Source organism: Glycine soja, chromosome 13, assembly GCF_004193775.1.
Source record: "Glycine soja cultivar W05 chromosome 13, ASM419377v2, whole genome shotgun sequence".
Lineage (NCBI taxonomy): Eukaryota > Viridiplantae > Streptophyta > Magnoliopsida > Fabales > Fabaceae > Glycine > Glycine soja.
In genome coordinates this window covers 17,018,164-17,031,682 of record NC_041014.1, presented here as the reverse complement: position 1 = coordinate 17,031,682, position 13,519 = coordinate 17,018,164, and the positions used below count along the sequence as shown (strand labels likewise).

Here is a 13,519-nt window from a genome sequence, read left to right as displayed (position 1 = left end):
TAAACCATTGGAGCATGATTAGAACCTCAAGGGAAAAAGGAACAGATGTTCTCTGCAGAGATATTGCCTAATAACTAAATCCTCAAAAAAATTTATTTTATGCAGTCCAATAATCCAAAATAATATTAAAATTCTTGTAAGGTCTGCATCAATTTCACTATAAATAGAATAATATGATTTATCTAAATGAGGATATTATTCGTTGAAGTGTTTCAGTGAAATAATTATAAATGAGGATATTACTGAGAAAAGATAATTAACGTTTTCTTAATTTTCTAAACTGATTAAAATGTTTTTAGACAAATTAAATACTTGAAGAGAGATATATAACATGAGAAATTTAGAGGCTACACTCTAAAACTACATATTTTTACTTGCCTTTGTCCCTTGGTATTTTTCAAAGCTCTGAGCATAGTTACTAACATCTTAATCTTTTGCGATTGATTTGTGTACGACAACAACCACAAAATATTTCAATCCCGTGTGGTGTTTAAGTGCATGTTTGGCTTCATGTAAAGTTAAGAGACATGCTCAAAATATGTGAATTATACAGACAACAAAGAATAGTTTCTCTGTTGGAGGTGAGTGTGACGTTCTAGATTGGATTCCAAACACATACCGCATGAGTTAAACAGCATATAGGTCATTTGAACCAAATCATTGTTTCAGTGATTTCATAATCATAATTTATAAGTTAAAATATGTCTTCAATTTTTAATAAATATTTAAATTTTATGTTTGTTTTTTAATATGTTTTTTCCTCATTTTTGATTTATGTTTTTATTTTTGATCTTTAAATTTTTTTTAGTTCTTATAATTTAACAAATTTTGTATTTACTTTTGGATAATTTTTTTTATTAACAGGAAACAAACAATTTTTTTTTAAATTATTAAGGATTAAAAAATTGTTAAAAAACAAAAATAAAATTATTTTTTTATTAAGAATTCAATGCAAATATTTTTTTAATAAAAAAAATATAAAATTTGAATATTTATTAAAAATAAAAAAATATATATTTTAATCTGATTTATATTAAGCAGGAAATATGTGAATTATAGAAGTAAAAAGAGTAGTTTCTCGATCTCTTAGATTGAATTCCAAACACACTACTGCATTAATTAAACAAAGTTGATTCATATAGGTCATTTGAGCTAAATCATTGTTTTATTGATTTCATAATCATAATTTATATTAAGCAGAAAATATAATGGTACTTTGGAATTCACAAACAGTCAAGGGAATAGAACCTAACTAGTAATTAAGCAGTGGTGGTGGGAGGCAGGTAACCTTATTATTACGACAATTTTGAAGCGTCAGAATTTCTAATCACATTACCGACCATAAAGACCAGGAAAGGTGAGTTTCAATTAGTGTTAAATCCCAAGGTTGATATTGCAGAAAGAGATCGAGAACGTATTTGATCCTTTAACTTCAAAATCAATTTCAGATAAATTTTCACATATTTAATTTTATTGTTTATAAATATTTCAGAACTAATTTGGAGTCTAAAATTGATTCTAAACTAAAGTAACCTTAAATAGATAAAAAAAAATATTTAACTTAAAATACTTAAACATAAATCACATTATTTTAAAATTAACTTTACAAAATCAATTTCATCAATACTCATTCAAACACACTATAGAGGATATTTAAGGAAGTCACCCTAATAATTTTTATTTTATTTTTTTATTAACTATAAATATCCTCCACAAGAAACGATTCGAATAAAACTATTACTAGCAACCAAATTTTTCCTTCAAGTATTTATCCTAATTACATTCCTAGGACTCATTCAAAATTATTAGTTAAACTGAAATAATCTTACACTAATTGAATCATGCTTTCAATAGTCAATTTGATAAACCTGATTAACGGTGAAATTGTGAAAAACACTGACTGTTACCTAAGGATGTTCATAGCCTCTAAACAAATGTAAAACGACTAAAATCCAACAATTCATCATTCAATCCGCAAAGCTATGACCCTCGCAACAGAAGATGTGTTCTGTCCAAAATTTAATCGATTTGTGTTGGCAATACGAATTTATCAGTCCCGTCATAAAAGTATATTGGTCTTGAAAAGTCGCCATGTACACACACACACACTAATTGATACCTATATTTGTATACTCGCTATACACACACACACAAAAAATAGTTATTTTCTGCTTTCATTAATTATCTATAATTGATTTATAGTTGACTATTGTTATACTGAAATATCCAGTTGCCTTCCATGTAATTAACAAGATTCTATGCTATGCAACCATTTCCTTCACTGAGTTGCAAATCAACGGCTTCAATAAAAGGTTCTTAAATAGCTTTATCCTTTCCAGTTCAAAATTCAAGTCATGATTTACACCTATATGAGGATAGAGCTAAACAAATTACAAGCATCAGAAATCAACTGCTTACACATGGTGACATAGGCACACCACACGGTTATGGTCTTTTCCGAAGAGCTAAAGCCAATAGATAGCTGAGAGCCGAATCAACAGATGATAATGCAACAATAAGCATTGCAACAAGTATAAGAGTCAGAATCGCAGTCCTCAGCTGCAAAGGATTCATAAAAACATGCAATCATTCAATACATTTTCATAAATTAAAAAAATGAAATAAAAACATATGATGGATGTAGTGGGAAGCACTATGGTGAAACTATAAATAATGAACTAATTGGCATACCGTACTACTAAAGCTTGGCCACTCTATGTATTTAAACTGGCCAGGTTGCTCAACCAAAAATACAAATATATATCTTAGCCCCCTGAAAAAGAACAGATGGTTTACTAGCAATGATTGTATTTTTCTATAAAATTCATAAGTGAATTCTGCTAGTCTTTAATTAAAATAAAAATAGTTTCAGTTCACACAGCTAGTGTCTCATTACACTAATGCAATTTGATGACAAGTTGAAGTTTTGTAAATACCATATGACATCCTTGATCAATGTTAGCAAAAAGGGCTCCTGAGGTAAATCATCATCGTAGCTTAGATGATGATCATTCCTTGCAGCAGATGTCACAAATTTGGTGCAACTATGGTTTGCATGTTTTTCTCTTATTTTTATTCTAAAAATCTGCAAATCACAAAGCATGTAGTATCAAATGATATATTGCCACAAGAAACACATGCACAGACGCATAAATTGAAGGAGAGTGAAATAAGAATATAAGATGAGGGAGATAAGCAATAATTACCGTTTGTGATGTCAGAGAAACATCTCTGTGATAATCAACTCTTGCTGGAAACTTTGATGGTAGAAAAGGAGTACCTTGACAAAGGAAAGCTACAGTATATCAAGAAATATAAAGTTAAAGAGGGAGCAAAATAAGCATGCCTATGAAGAAACCAATGTAGTCAGAAAAAAACCTGAATAGTTCAGTGGCAACGAGCAAAGAATCACCATTTTGAGACTCAAATATTTGTTAAACAATCATGACCAATTCAATGCATGGAAACCTGCATAACCCAACTTAGTTATTAAAGGTTTATGCATCATCGATTCATCATTCATCTCAAAATCAAAACCTTTTTTCCTCATCTTTTCTGTGTTATAAGCAAGAACCTTAACAATTGAAAAAAAAGTAGCCATTGTGTACAAAAAATAAATAAATAAGCAGTAGACATATATCAAGCATATCAGAAAAGAAAAGAAAACAAAGGCTTTAATCTGTTGAATATATTGATAGCTTGTGAGATTGATTCAACAGTCAAAGTGTCTTACAAATTACACCTTAAATTTCTTGAGACTTCATATAAAAAAAAAAAAACAAAGATATTAAGATTCCACTAAACCAAGAATTATAACTGTCAATTCTTGCTTATGATGCTATAAACACGAGCATATAAGGCTTCTGGAAAGCTGTCAGCAAGTATGAAGAAAGATCACATACTCGTCAAATGTATCACTGTATTCTTTTTTTTATTAATATTTTTTTATAAAACATTTTTCCATGAAAACTCAGCCAAAAATCATGAGCAATCAATGTACAGACTGGGTAAAATAATACCAAACCAAGTCATCATCCATCCTTCGATTGTTATTTCAAGCTCCTAAATTATTCTGTGTAAAATTAACTAATTTGAAAGGGGTTGGGGACAACTAAAGTATACTGAAAATAGGAAAAGCATTAACATCTAAAAGATCAGAGAATAGAAAATAGATCCATATTGAAAGAGTTTCTTGAAATAAATATATATGCAAACCATCATCATGCGGTCTCAACTAAAAGATTTTAGGAAATATCTGTCACTAATCATCTGCATTTGTAGCTGCTCTTATCTAGGAGTGTTTCTGTTAACCAAATAGATTTGAAATTCAAATAAGTTTGTGATTGTAAGCATTACATGAATGACATCAAAAGACTCTACAAGTCTATACAAAACTCTAAGCCATAAGAAACCAACCAAGATCTGTCAATGTACAACAGTCATTGCAAACATCATCACCCAAGCCCAGTCAATTACACTGAAGGATAAAATAAGACAATGAACCAAAGCATTCAATATCAATTAACTGTTTCAAAGTCTAATGGATAAAATCATTCAGAATTTCCTTCTTATCACTAATTCACTTTTTCTCTTGTCCACTAAAATGAAATATTTCAGGATACTGTCTAAAAGATTAGTGGCATCCTATTCTTTATATTTTGTATTATTGAATGAAATTTCATGTCGGCCCCACTAAATTACTTGGACTCACTTTTTTATTACTAAAGACAGCATAATCCAATAATAAATAAGATATTAAAAAGAGGTGTCAAAGAATGTATTATTAACATTTCTCTTGCTCCCAATTTTGTAGACTTGCACTACACACACACACAGCCTTTTGTCTAAAAGGTTTAGAAAGGAATGAAAATGATGAAACTTAACATATATTCCAATATTCCATAGCTACCTATTTCCACATACACCAATGAGCATCAGACATGAGACAACATGCCTAATTTTTATTAACATTCAACTTAACACATCTATTAATACAAAATATCTTGCTTGAATAATGAAAAGGTCCTTCAAGTTAGTTTCTGTTTCTCTTTGCACTCTATCATGTGGCCTTAGCAACTTGGACTTGGTCCTGTAATACCATCTAATTAGCTGCTATCTTTGAAAAAAAGGTGGTGTCAGATACCCAGAACTATAAGATGTTTGAACTTTGAAGTTGCATAAAACTAGGAGAAAGAAGATCTTGGCGGCTTATTGTTCAATGCACCAGCAGTTGGATTCAACCTACAAGCACCTAAACAACAAAACAAAGTCTAAAAACAGGAAGAAAAGAGAAAGGGAGGTCTTCACATTTTTTCCTGCTTTTGTTATTTACATATGGTTTCTTTTCGGCCTTACTTCCTTTTAGAATGATGATTAGAACAAAAGTCCCACTTTCTCTATCTTATCTCTTCTCATCATTTTATCAACCCATTAATGGTTCCCAATACAATATAAGAAAATTTAAATCAATAAAATAGGAAGAAAGAGAACAGAGAGAGCGGGGGAAGAGACAAAGATAAGTGACCTTCTTGGCTGCTTCAGTAAATTATTGGTAATCCTGTAGTACAGTTATTATATCTTGCACTGAATTATTTTAGTGGATAGAACTTGTATATGTAAAATTTGTTGTGGAAAATGAACATGCTTTCTTGGAGTAGCAGGACCATAGACGTTGTGCGCTGCATATCTCTTTAGCCTTTACTACATTTCTTACATATTTATTTCCCGCCATTGTTGAAATTTTGACTGGAACAACTACAATTCAAAACTTTCATATCAGATGTGAATAACAATATCCTAGGGGAGATCGAGGACTGACTATGGGGAAGTAGCTAGACAAGAGTACTTGTTGCTGATGATGAGATGGTCAGGACAGAAATGAAAAAAAAAAAGATCAAGTATAGACATATGTTTGAGAAGAGAAGGCTACCAACCTACACTACCTTAGCCTCCCTTTGTAACTTCCAACTTCTTCCTCCTGTCACTATCCTTACTATTTTTTCTTTCTACCCCTATTCACTTAAACAATTGGACCCATAGTCAACAACTTAACATTGATGGATGATGATGGATACCTTTTCAGCTGAGCATTCTTAGATGACACACAAATGTGTATATGCCATTATATTTACCATTTGGGCAGGACATTGAACAACTGTGTTAAAAAATCTCAAGCCGCCGCCTTTATTTTATTTATTCTTCAGAATTCTAATTAACAGGTTTTCATCAAATTTAACAGCATGCATAATTCTCAAAGCTACCTAAATGGCTTCTCCCCTTGATACTCAAAACAACTACAACAACAAATGTGAATGCAGCAAAGGAAAAATGCACATGTTATTTGAATTCTGGTTTGTGAACGAAGTAACAGAGAACAACTTCAAAGGAAGAACAAAACACATATAAAAGAACCAAGCAAGCACTCTGATTGAAGAACTGAAGCAGTGAATCAAGAACCAATAAATCCCATAAGACTTTTATACCAGATAGGTACTCAGCCTATGCCGAAAACCCATTATACCCCAGTAATACCTTTGGAACACTAAAGCATGTTCCATGATAGGTCTCGGCATTCAGACCTGCCAAATACCAAACACCAGGTACCTGTTCCAAGGCCGAGTACCTAGTACCATCTATAGTAACAAGTACCTGGCCTAGTCAAGTACTGTCGTCCCCCATGGTATCAGACACCTGGTTTGGCCGAATGCCTAACACCCCTTGTGACATCAGGCACCTGGATTGGCCAAATACCTAACACCCCTTGTGGTATTAGGTACCTGGCTTGGCTGAATGCCTAACACCCCTTGTGGTATTAGGTGCCTAGTTTGGCTGAATGCCTAACACCCCTTGTGGTATCAGGCATCAGGCTTGGCCGAATGCCTAACACCCCTCGTAGTATCAGGCACTCAGCCAAGTCGAATACCTGATACCCCTGCTAAGTATTTGATCTGGCTGGATGTATCCTCATCCAATCTTTGGTAAAAGTTTAAAAGAGATTACCTGGATTAACTGGTAAAGAATCATTAAGGGAGAGATCAATTCCTTGATGATAATTATAAGGACATTATCTAAAGAGGCAACCTTGAGAAAAGGCCCATAGGTCTAAGGTTCACCAAGGTATATATAAATAGATGTGTGAATATCGAGATAAGAACACAGTTGATTCTCATTTATTACCCTTGCTTATCGCTCTCAACCAAGACCTGACTTGAGCGTTGAAGTGTCTTTTGGAGGTACCCACCCCTGATTGGTTAAGTGCTACTTGAAGAAGGAGGAAGAATACCCAGAGGAGAGGAAGTCAGCAAGGAAGAAAATTACCTGTCTATCCCTATGGAGATACAACTTTCACATTTTCACAGCATAAACAATCAGCACCCCCACCCCATCAATTTGTTTACAAACAGAGCCTATGTGAGACTCATTACTCAAGGCATCATATGTCACTAAAACGCAGAGAACAGGTGACTCAAAAGTTTCAAACACTTTGAGAACCATCATCCAGCATGCATATTCATAATCACTACAAGTCTACCTTCTGGCCTTTTATAAAGCAAGTTATGAGCAGAAAAAAAATGGAGATAAAGACAAATCCAAAGCTACTGAAACAATGGTGGCGGAAAATACCTGACGGTGTCGGAAATGGCTGAGAGGATGCTAGGAACGCCTACGGCGAACAACCACAACGGTTAAACTTGTTCTACCGAGGCGACAACTACACTCGCGTTTCGTTCCGGGTGAGGAAAGGAAATGATTAGGAATGTTAAAATTGGTTTAGATATGTTTTTGTGCTTTTTTTTCATCTTTATAATTTTTTTAAAAATAATTATTGTAAATTTTATTACTTTGCTTTAGTGTTTTTAATATTTTTTATTTCTTATAATATTTTTTTGATTTTGAATTGGTCCATTTGAGAAATATTTGATAAGAGATAAATATAATTAATTTATATATTCCAAGAATAAAAACAAAAACATGAATATATATTACAAGAATTAAAATAAATAACAAGAATCAAAATAAAAAATATGAGAATCATTTAAAAAATAACGGGGTAAAATATGTTTAAAATTCTTGTAAAATTTTAAAATATTAATTTGGTTTTTATAATTTTTTTTATTAATTTGATCCGTGTACAAATTAAATATATTTTTTATGGTCTCAAAAAATCTAAAGTGATTGAGAAATTTAATACAAATGAATTAAATAATTTGTAATAGTTAAAAATTTAAAATGAAGTAAATAATTTTTTGCATCTAAAAACTCCAAAAAATTGTAATTTTACATCACTTTCTAGTAAGATTTGGGAAAATATATAGCAACAATGAAAAATGGTGTCTCCAGGGTGTGCTCTAGAAGATAAAGAGAATGTAATTAAGTCTATTAATCATGTAAGAGAATCATATAAGAGAATTATTATAGAGGATCATAAAAATATGTTTGATTTTTATTGGGATCAAATTAATGAGAAAAATTTTATAAGGACTAAATTAATACTTTTTCAAATTTTATAGGAACCTTAAACATATTTTATCCAAAAATAATTTTATAAGAAAAAAAACTAATTAGAAGAACACAAAATATATTTTAAACCTTTAAAATTTTAAAGGGTTGTATTTGTCCATAAAATTTATCAAGAGATTTCCAAGGATATAGCTCATATAAATGTAGCAAGTATGATAGATCTTCTTTATTTAATTAGTATCATTTTGTCTTTTAAAAAAATAATCGCATTAGTTTGAAGGTTAAATTCACCAAAAAAAGAAGTTTGAATGTTGAAATCGCAAATCTGATAAAATCAAATTGGTATCAAATTTGGACACATAAATCCACAAACCTTATAATAATATTTTGTGAGAAGTTTATTATCATTTATAAAATCCTCCATGCCCCTATTATATAACACAGGGAATGTAAACTCAACCGATGATGGTTTGAATCAACTCAAAATTTCTATTTAACTTTTTTGCTTTTTCATAAGCAAAAATTTCATTTATTGAAAGGATACCTTAGCATAGGTTAGGATAAGAGAAATACTATGAACATATTTTTTAACATACTCTTTTGAATATATTTTATTTAAATGGTTAAAATTTATTATAAATTACAATATTTTGTGAATTTCACATCATATTTAATGCTATTTTTTTAAATTTTGTAATTTTAAAAAAAAAATTAACCAATAAAATAAAATATAATATAAAAGTGTGATAAAAAATATATTACTAATATTTCTCGTAGTTATGAGATGATAAAGTATGGTAATTAAGACGGTTATATAAGTAGAAAGGCTATAAGTCGAAAGGGTAAAGACATGTTGGAACAAATCAACCACTTAAAAGATAAAACGCATCAACATGTCCTCTCATAATCTTGATCAACAAGGCCCACACACAAAATTCTAATATAATTCTTAGACAGACACACTGCAGAATGCTTTTTGAATTTATACATGGTAACGGTTCAATTGAGCTGCTACTGAAGAATTTCTCTGCATTCTGTGCCTTATCCTTAGCAACATAATGTGGCACGTGGACTCTTCACTAAGGATGCTCAAGCTGGTCAAGTATCACCTCTCCTAGACAAACATGGGGAGGGTGTTGTCAGGTGATTAGGGGGCATACATGTTTGAAGTTTAATAGTATTTTGCTACCTTACTTGCATTTGGCACGTAGCATGTTACCCTTGTCGAACATATCTTATGCCACTATGGACTAGTTGGTTAATGACACATGTGGGTTATGTTTGCACCAAGAGAAGTGGTTCCTTTTGGACGCTTGATTCAACATGTTTCCTAACTATGATAGGACGGATTGAGTAAATAAGGATTCAGAAGCACTATTCCTAATTTGAGTTTAGAGTTTGGGTCCGTTTGTTTTATTTTAATTGGAAGTATACTCAAATTAATTTAATTCATAGATTTACATTGAAGCGTATGCATAATAAGAAAGAGTTGATTTTGCGTGTAAAACAAAAAACCAAGGTGAGTTTAATTCACCGCTAACCCAAACTTACACTAATCAAACTACTTAAATAAGTTTTATATGTTCATGAATAAAAAATATAAGAATTTAAAAATCAAGTTAATATTTAAGATTTTTTATGAATGATTAATTTTATTTATAAATTATATGAATTTTCAGATGTGGAAATTCTATCTAAACAAAAAATTGTGGAAATTCTAAATACATTCACTACTAAAAAAGTAATTTTTTATGATGCGCTTTTTAAAACGGTTCCCAAAAAACCGTCTTAATATATAAAGCGGTGACATTTTTGTAAATAATAAAATACATACGAGGATGGTCTTATCAAAACTATGTTAAAAATGACTTGAAATTAGTGTCACTCTCCCACATGAGCCTTATCCTCGTTGTCACACTCGGTCTTCAAGTGTTCAAAGACTATTCACATTCACTACTTCTCCTTCCACAAGACCTTCTCCTTCACTTCGTTACCATCTTCATTCTTCTCCACCACCTCACTTTTTGTTTTCCTCCTCGTCGTTTAGGTTACACTCCATCAGAGCCTCCTCCCAAAACAACCTCGCGTTTCACACCCCCTCTACTCCAAACCCTAACCTCGTTCATCGTCGCCATTGCCTTTTTCTTCATTTGCTTCCACAACACACCCCCTCGTTCTTCACCTCGCACCGGAACGCGTGGCTGGCGGAAGAGAAGTGCCTTCGACACCAGATTGATGCCACGACGGAGGAGATCGCGCACCTGGTGGAGCTCGATGACAGAGGAAAAGCATTTTTGGGAACAATAATGGCTTTGATTCAGAGTCTGCAACACCCAAATGAAACGACAATGACCAAAACAAAAAAAGACATTACCGAGAGAGCGATGATGCTGGAAGAAACGACGTTGATTGACTACATAATGGAGGCAGCATCTAGGTCTCACTTCTCTAGCCTGAGACTCGATGGCTAGGTCCCATCCTCCGCCACCGTCGCGTCCTCCACTCCCGATTCAACCCTAACCCTCAATTCCCTTCCCAATCAACCCTTCGTCATAGGTCACTACTCTTCTTTTTTTTTTTCTTCACACTTTTCTTTCCTTCAATGTTCCAATTCCAAAATTAAAACGAAAATGTGATTCACACGTGTATGTAGGAGTTTTTGGAGGTACTGCCTCGAGCAAAACCACCGTCTGCGATATGATCATTCAACAACTCCATGATCACCGCGTTGTCCTCGTAAATCAGGTATCTTTTTTTTTCTTCTTTCAATTTAAATTAATTAATTAATTTATAGTAAATTTTGTTTGAATTTATATTTTATAATTATAGGACTCGTTTTATCACGGGTTGAATCCTGAAGAGTTAGAACGTGTTCACGAGTACAATTTCGACCACCCCGATAATTTTCAATTGTACTCACTTTATGTGTGTGTGGTTGAGTTTAGGATGAATAAAGTTTCATTTCTTTGTAGATGCTTTTGACACGGAGCAGTTGTTAGAGTGCACAAGGAAGCTCATCAGTGGCCAGGGCGTGCATGTTCCCATTTATGACTTCAAGAAGCACCAATGCTCTTTCTGATAGTTTTCGCCAGGTTTTCGATTGAGCACTTCACTGCATGCTTTGATTGAATATTAGGTATAGACGGTTACAATAATGTGGATAGTTACAATAATTTATACTGCGAATAATGTGGATAGTTACAATAATTTAAAATATTTTTAATTTTTTTTAAAAAAACACATTCTAAGACAGTTCTTCGAAAAATCATCTTAGAAAGAAAACCGTCTTAGAATCCTCTATATATTTTTATTTTTTTTATAAAAAAATGCATTCTAAGACGGTTATCTTAAAAATAATCTTAGAAAGTGTACCATTCTAAGACGATTTTTAGCTAAAAACCGTCTTAGAATGATATCTTTTTTTAAGACGGTTGTCTATTGAACCATCGTAGAAGGTGCAAGTTTTCTACTAGGTCTCTTACAACGATGGCTAATAATCAACGTAGAAAGCCTTTTTTGTAGTAGTGATTTTACTTAAATGACTAGGAACACATGGCCTTGAAAGTACGAAAGTGATTGCAAATGACAAGAACTTTATTTTTCTTTTCAATCCTACGGTGTTGGGAAAGCAAGTGGTAAACATAAACAGTATGAGGATTGGAAACCTTAACTCATTAAAAAAGATAATGATATGTAGGACGAGTTCTAGCGTGTGAAGGATGAACTGAGTTTGGCAGGTGCTAAATAATAATATTGTGCAATGTGATAGGTTAGATATAATCAATGGTTCAGATAAGTGAGGATTATGGTGGACATGCTTACACCAGAATAAATTAAGAAAAAATAGAATCTATCGTTGTCCTCTACCATTTTTCTTCTCTGTTGTTGGTGACGTCGACACCGTTCATGGTCAGGTGCGGTATCTCGCAAGGTTTTTCCTCTTCTCAACAACAAACGCAAACGCATCGATGTAGATCTTCTCCTTTTGTTTCTTTTTTTGCATCTCGTACTCTCGTCAACGGAAAAGATCAAACATCACAACGACATCTGCATCAGCATCGATTTTTCCTGTTTGTGAAATGTTACTAGACATTGGAGTTTTCTGAAAAGGGATTTTTGTTTGAGGGTTTGGCTTTTGTGAAACAACCAGATTGACAATAGGGAGGTAGAGTAGGAGAACTGTGGCGTTGGAAGAACCAGGTCAAGTGAGCACAACGTCATTTCATTGTCACAACACACACCCCGAAGCTTGTGCCCCTAATCGAAGCACCTGCTAGAGAATGATATGGAAAACCGCAAATGTGAAAAGGCAATGACTCTCTTCACACCTCTAGTTAAAAAAATTTTATTTTCATCCAAACAAATATTTTAAAAATTTAAGAACACACTGACGTCGAGTGTGGAGGACGCTGACGATGAAGCTGTAGGAGTTGGTGAGGTGAAGGGGACAACAACAAAGGCAGAAAGGAAAAAAATTGTTTTAGATTTAATTTGATGTAGATACTTTTATTATAATTTTTCACTTATCTTAACTGTTAATTCTAGAACCCATCAAATCAGACGACCAGTTTAGGTTTCGCACCTATCAAACTCAATTTTTCTTTAGCACAATAGAACTCATCTATATGTAGAACCTTTAGTGTATATAGACACTTTTACACACCATACATTACATTCTATCTCTCTTTCATTTTTTTTTATCATAACTTAACACTTTTTTCCACTCTGAATGTTATAAAAAAATTGGTGTTCATCGATCTTTTCTGGGTTAAAATTAGAATTGACTCGATTCATCGTCTAGTTCGCAACACTATTAATTACATGCCAAATTAAAATCAAATGGATGATGTTGACAATGCCAAAGTCTAGAGGTAGAGTCCAGCTCTCAGGGCAACAGCCGGCGAAGAAGCCAATTAGTTACACAAGAAAAGCAAGACTGAAATTAAAATCAATGTCCAAATAATCAAATAAAAATGAAATAAAGAAAATACTGAAATTTTCATATATTTTTTTGTGTGTGCACCAAAGTCGATAATATTAATTTTTTTGTAAGATATTT

General features: G+C 32.6%; 2 protein-coding genes across 6 annotated transcripts; one reads left to right on the top strand and one right to left on the bottom strand.

The window, feature by feature from the left end:
• Positions 1 to 2,272: 2,272 nt before the first annotated feature.
• On the bottom strand, positions 2,273 to 7,774 carry LOC114381310. Of its 5 annotated transcripts, XM_028340529.1 has the most exons (7): positions 7,624 to 7,758; positions 4,216 to 4,303; positions 3,379 to 3,468; positions 3,207 to 3,295; positions 2,937 to 3,085; positions 2,692 to 2,773; positions 2,273 to 2,559 (listed from the first exon to the last, which is right to left on the bottom strand). In XM_028340529.1, exons 3-7 carry the CDS (start codon positions 3,413 to 3,415, stop codon positions 2,446 to 2,448), a joined length of 471 nt encoding a protein of 156 aa, XP_028196330.1. In that variant the 5' UTR covers positions 3,416 to 3,468; positions 4,216 to 4,303; positions 7,624 to 7,758; the 3' UTR covers positions 2,273 to 2,445. The 5 variants fall into 5 exon arrangements, with proteins under 5 accessions (XP_028196330.1, XP_028196327.1, XP_028196328.1 ...); XM_028340526.1 differs by lacking the exon at positions 4,216 to 4,303 and having other exon boundaries at positions 7,624 to 7,774; XM_028340527.1 differs by lacking the exons at positions 4,216 to 4,303; positions 7,624 to 7,758 and adding an exon at positions 6,532 to 6,632.
• Positions 7,775 to 9,931: 2,157 nt separating this feature from the next.
• On the top strand, positions 9,932 to 11,590 carry LOC114381647 (uridine kinase-like protein 1, chloroplastic). Its single transcript, XM_028340894.1, has 5 exons — positions 9,932 to 9,979; positions 10,932 to 11,016; positions 11,114 to 11,205; positions 11,290 to 11,357; positions 11,431 to 11,590. Exons 1-5 carry the CDS (start codon positions 9,932 to 9,934, stop codon positions 11,537 to 11,539), a joined length of 402 nt encoding a protein of 133 aa, XP_028196695.1. The 3' UTR covers positions 11,540 to 11,590.
• The last annotated feature ends 1,929 nt before the right edge of the window (positions 11,591 to 13,519 follow it).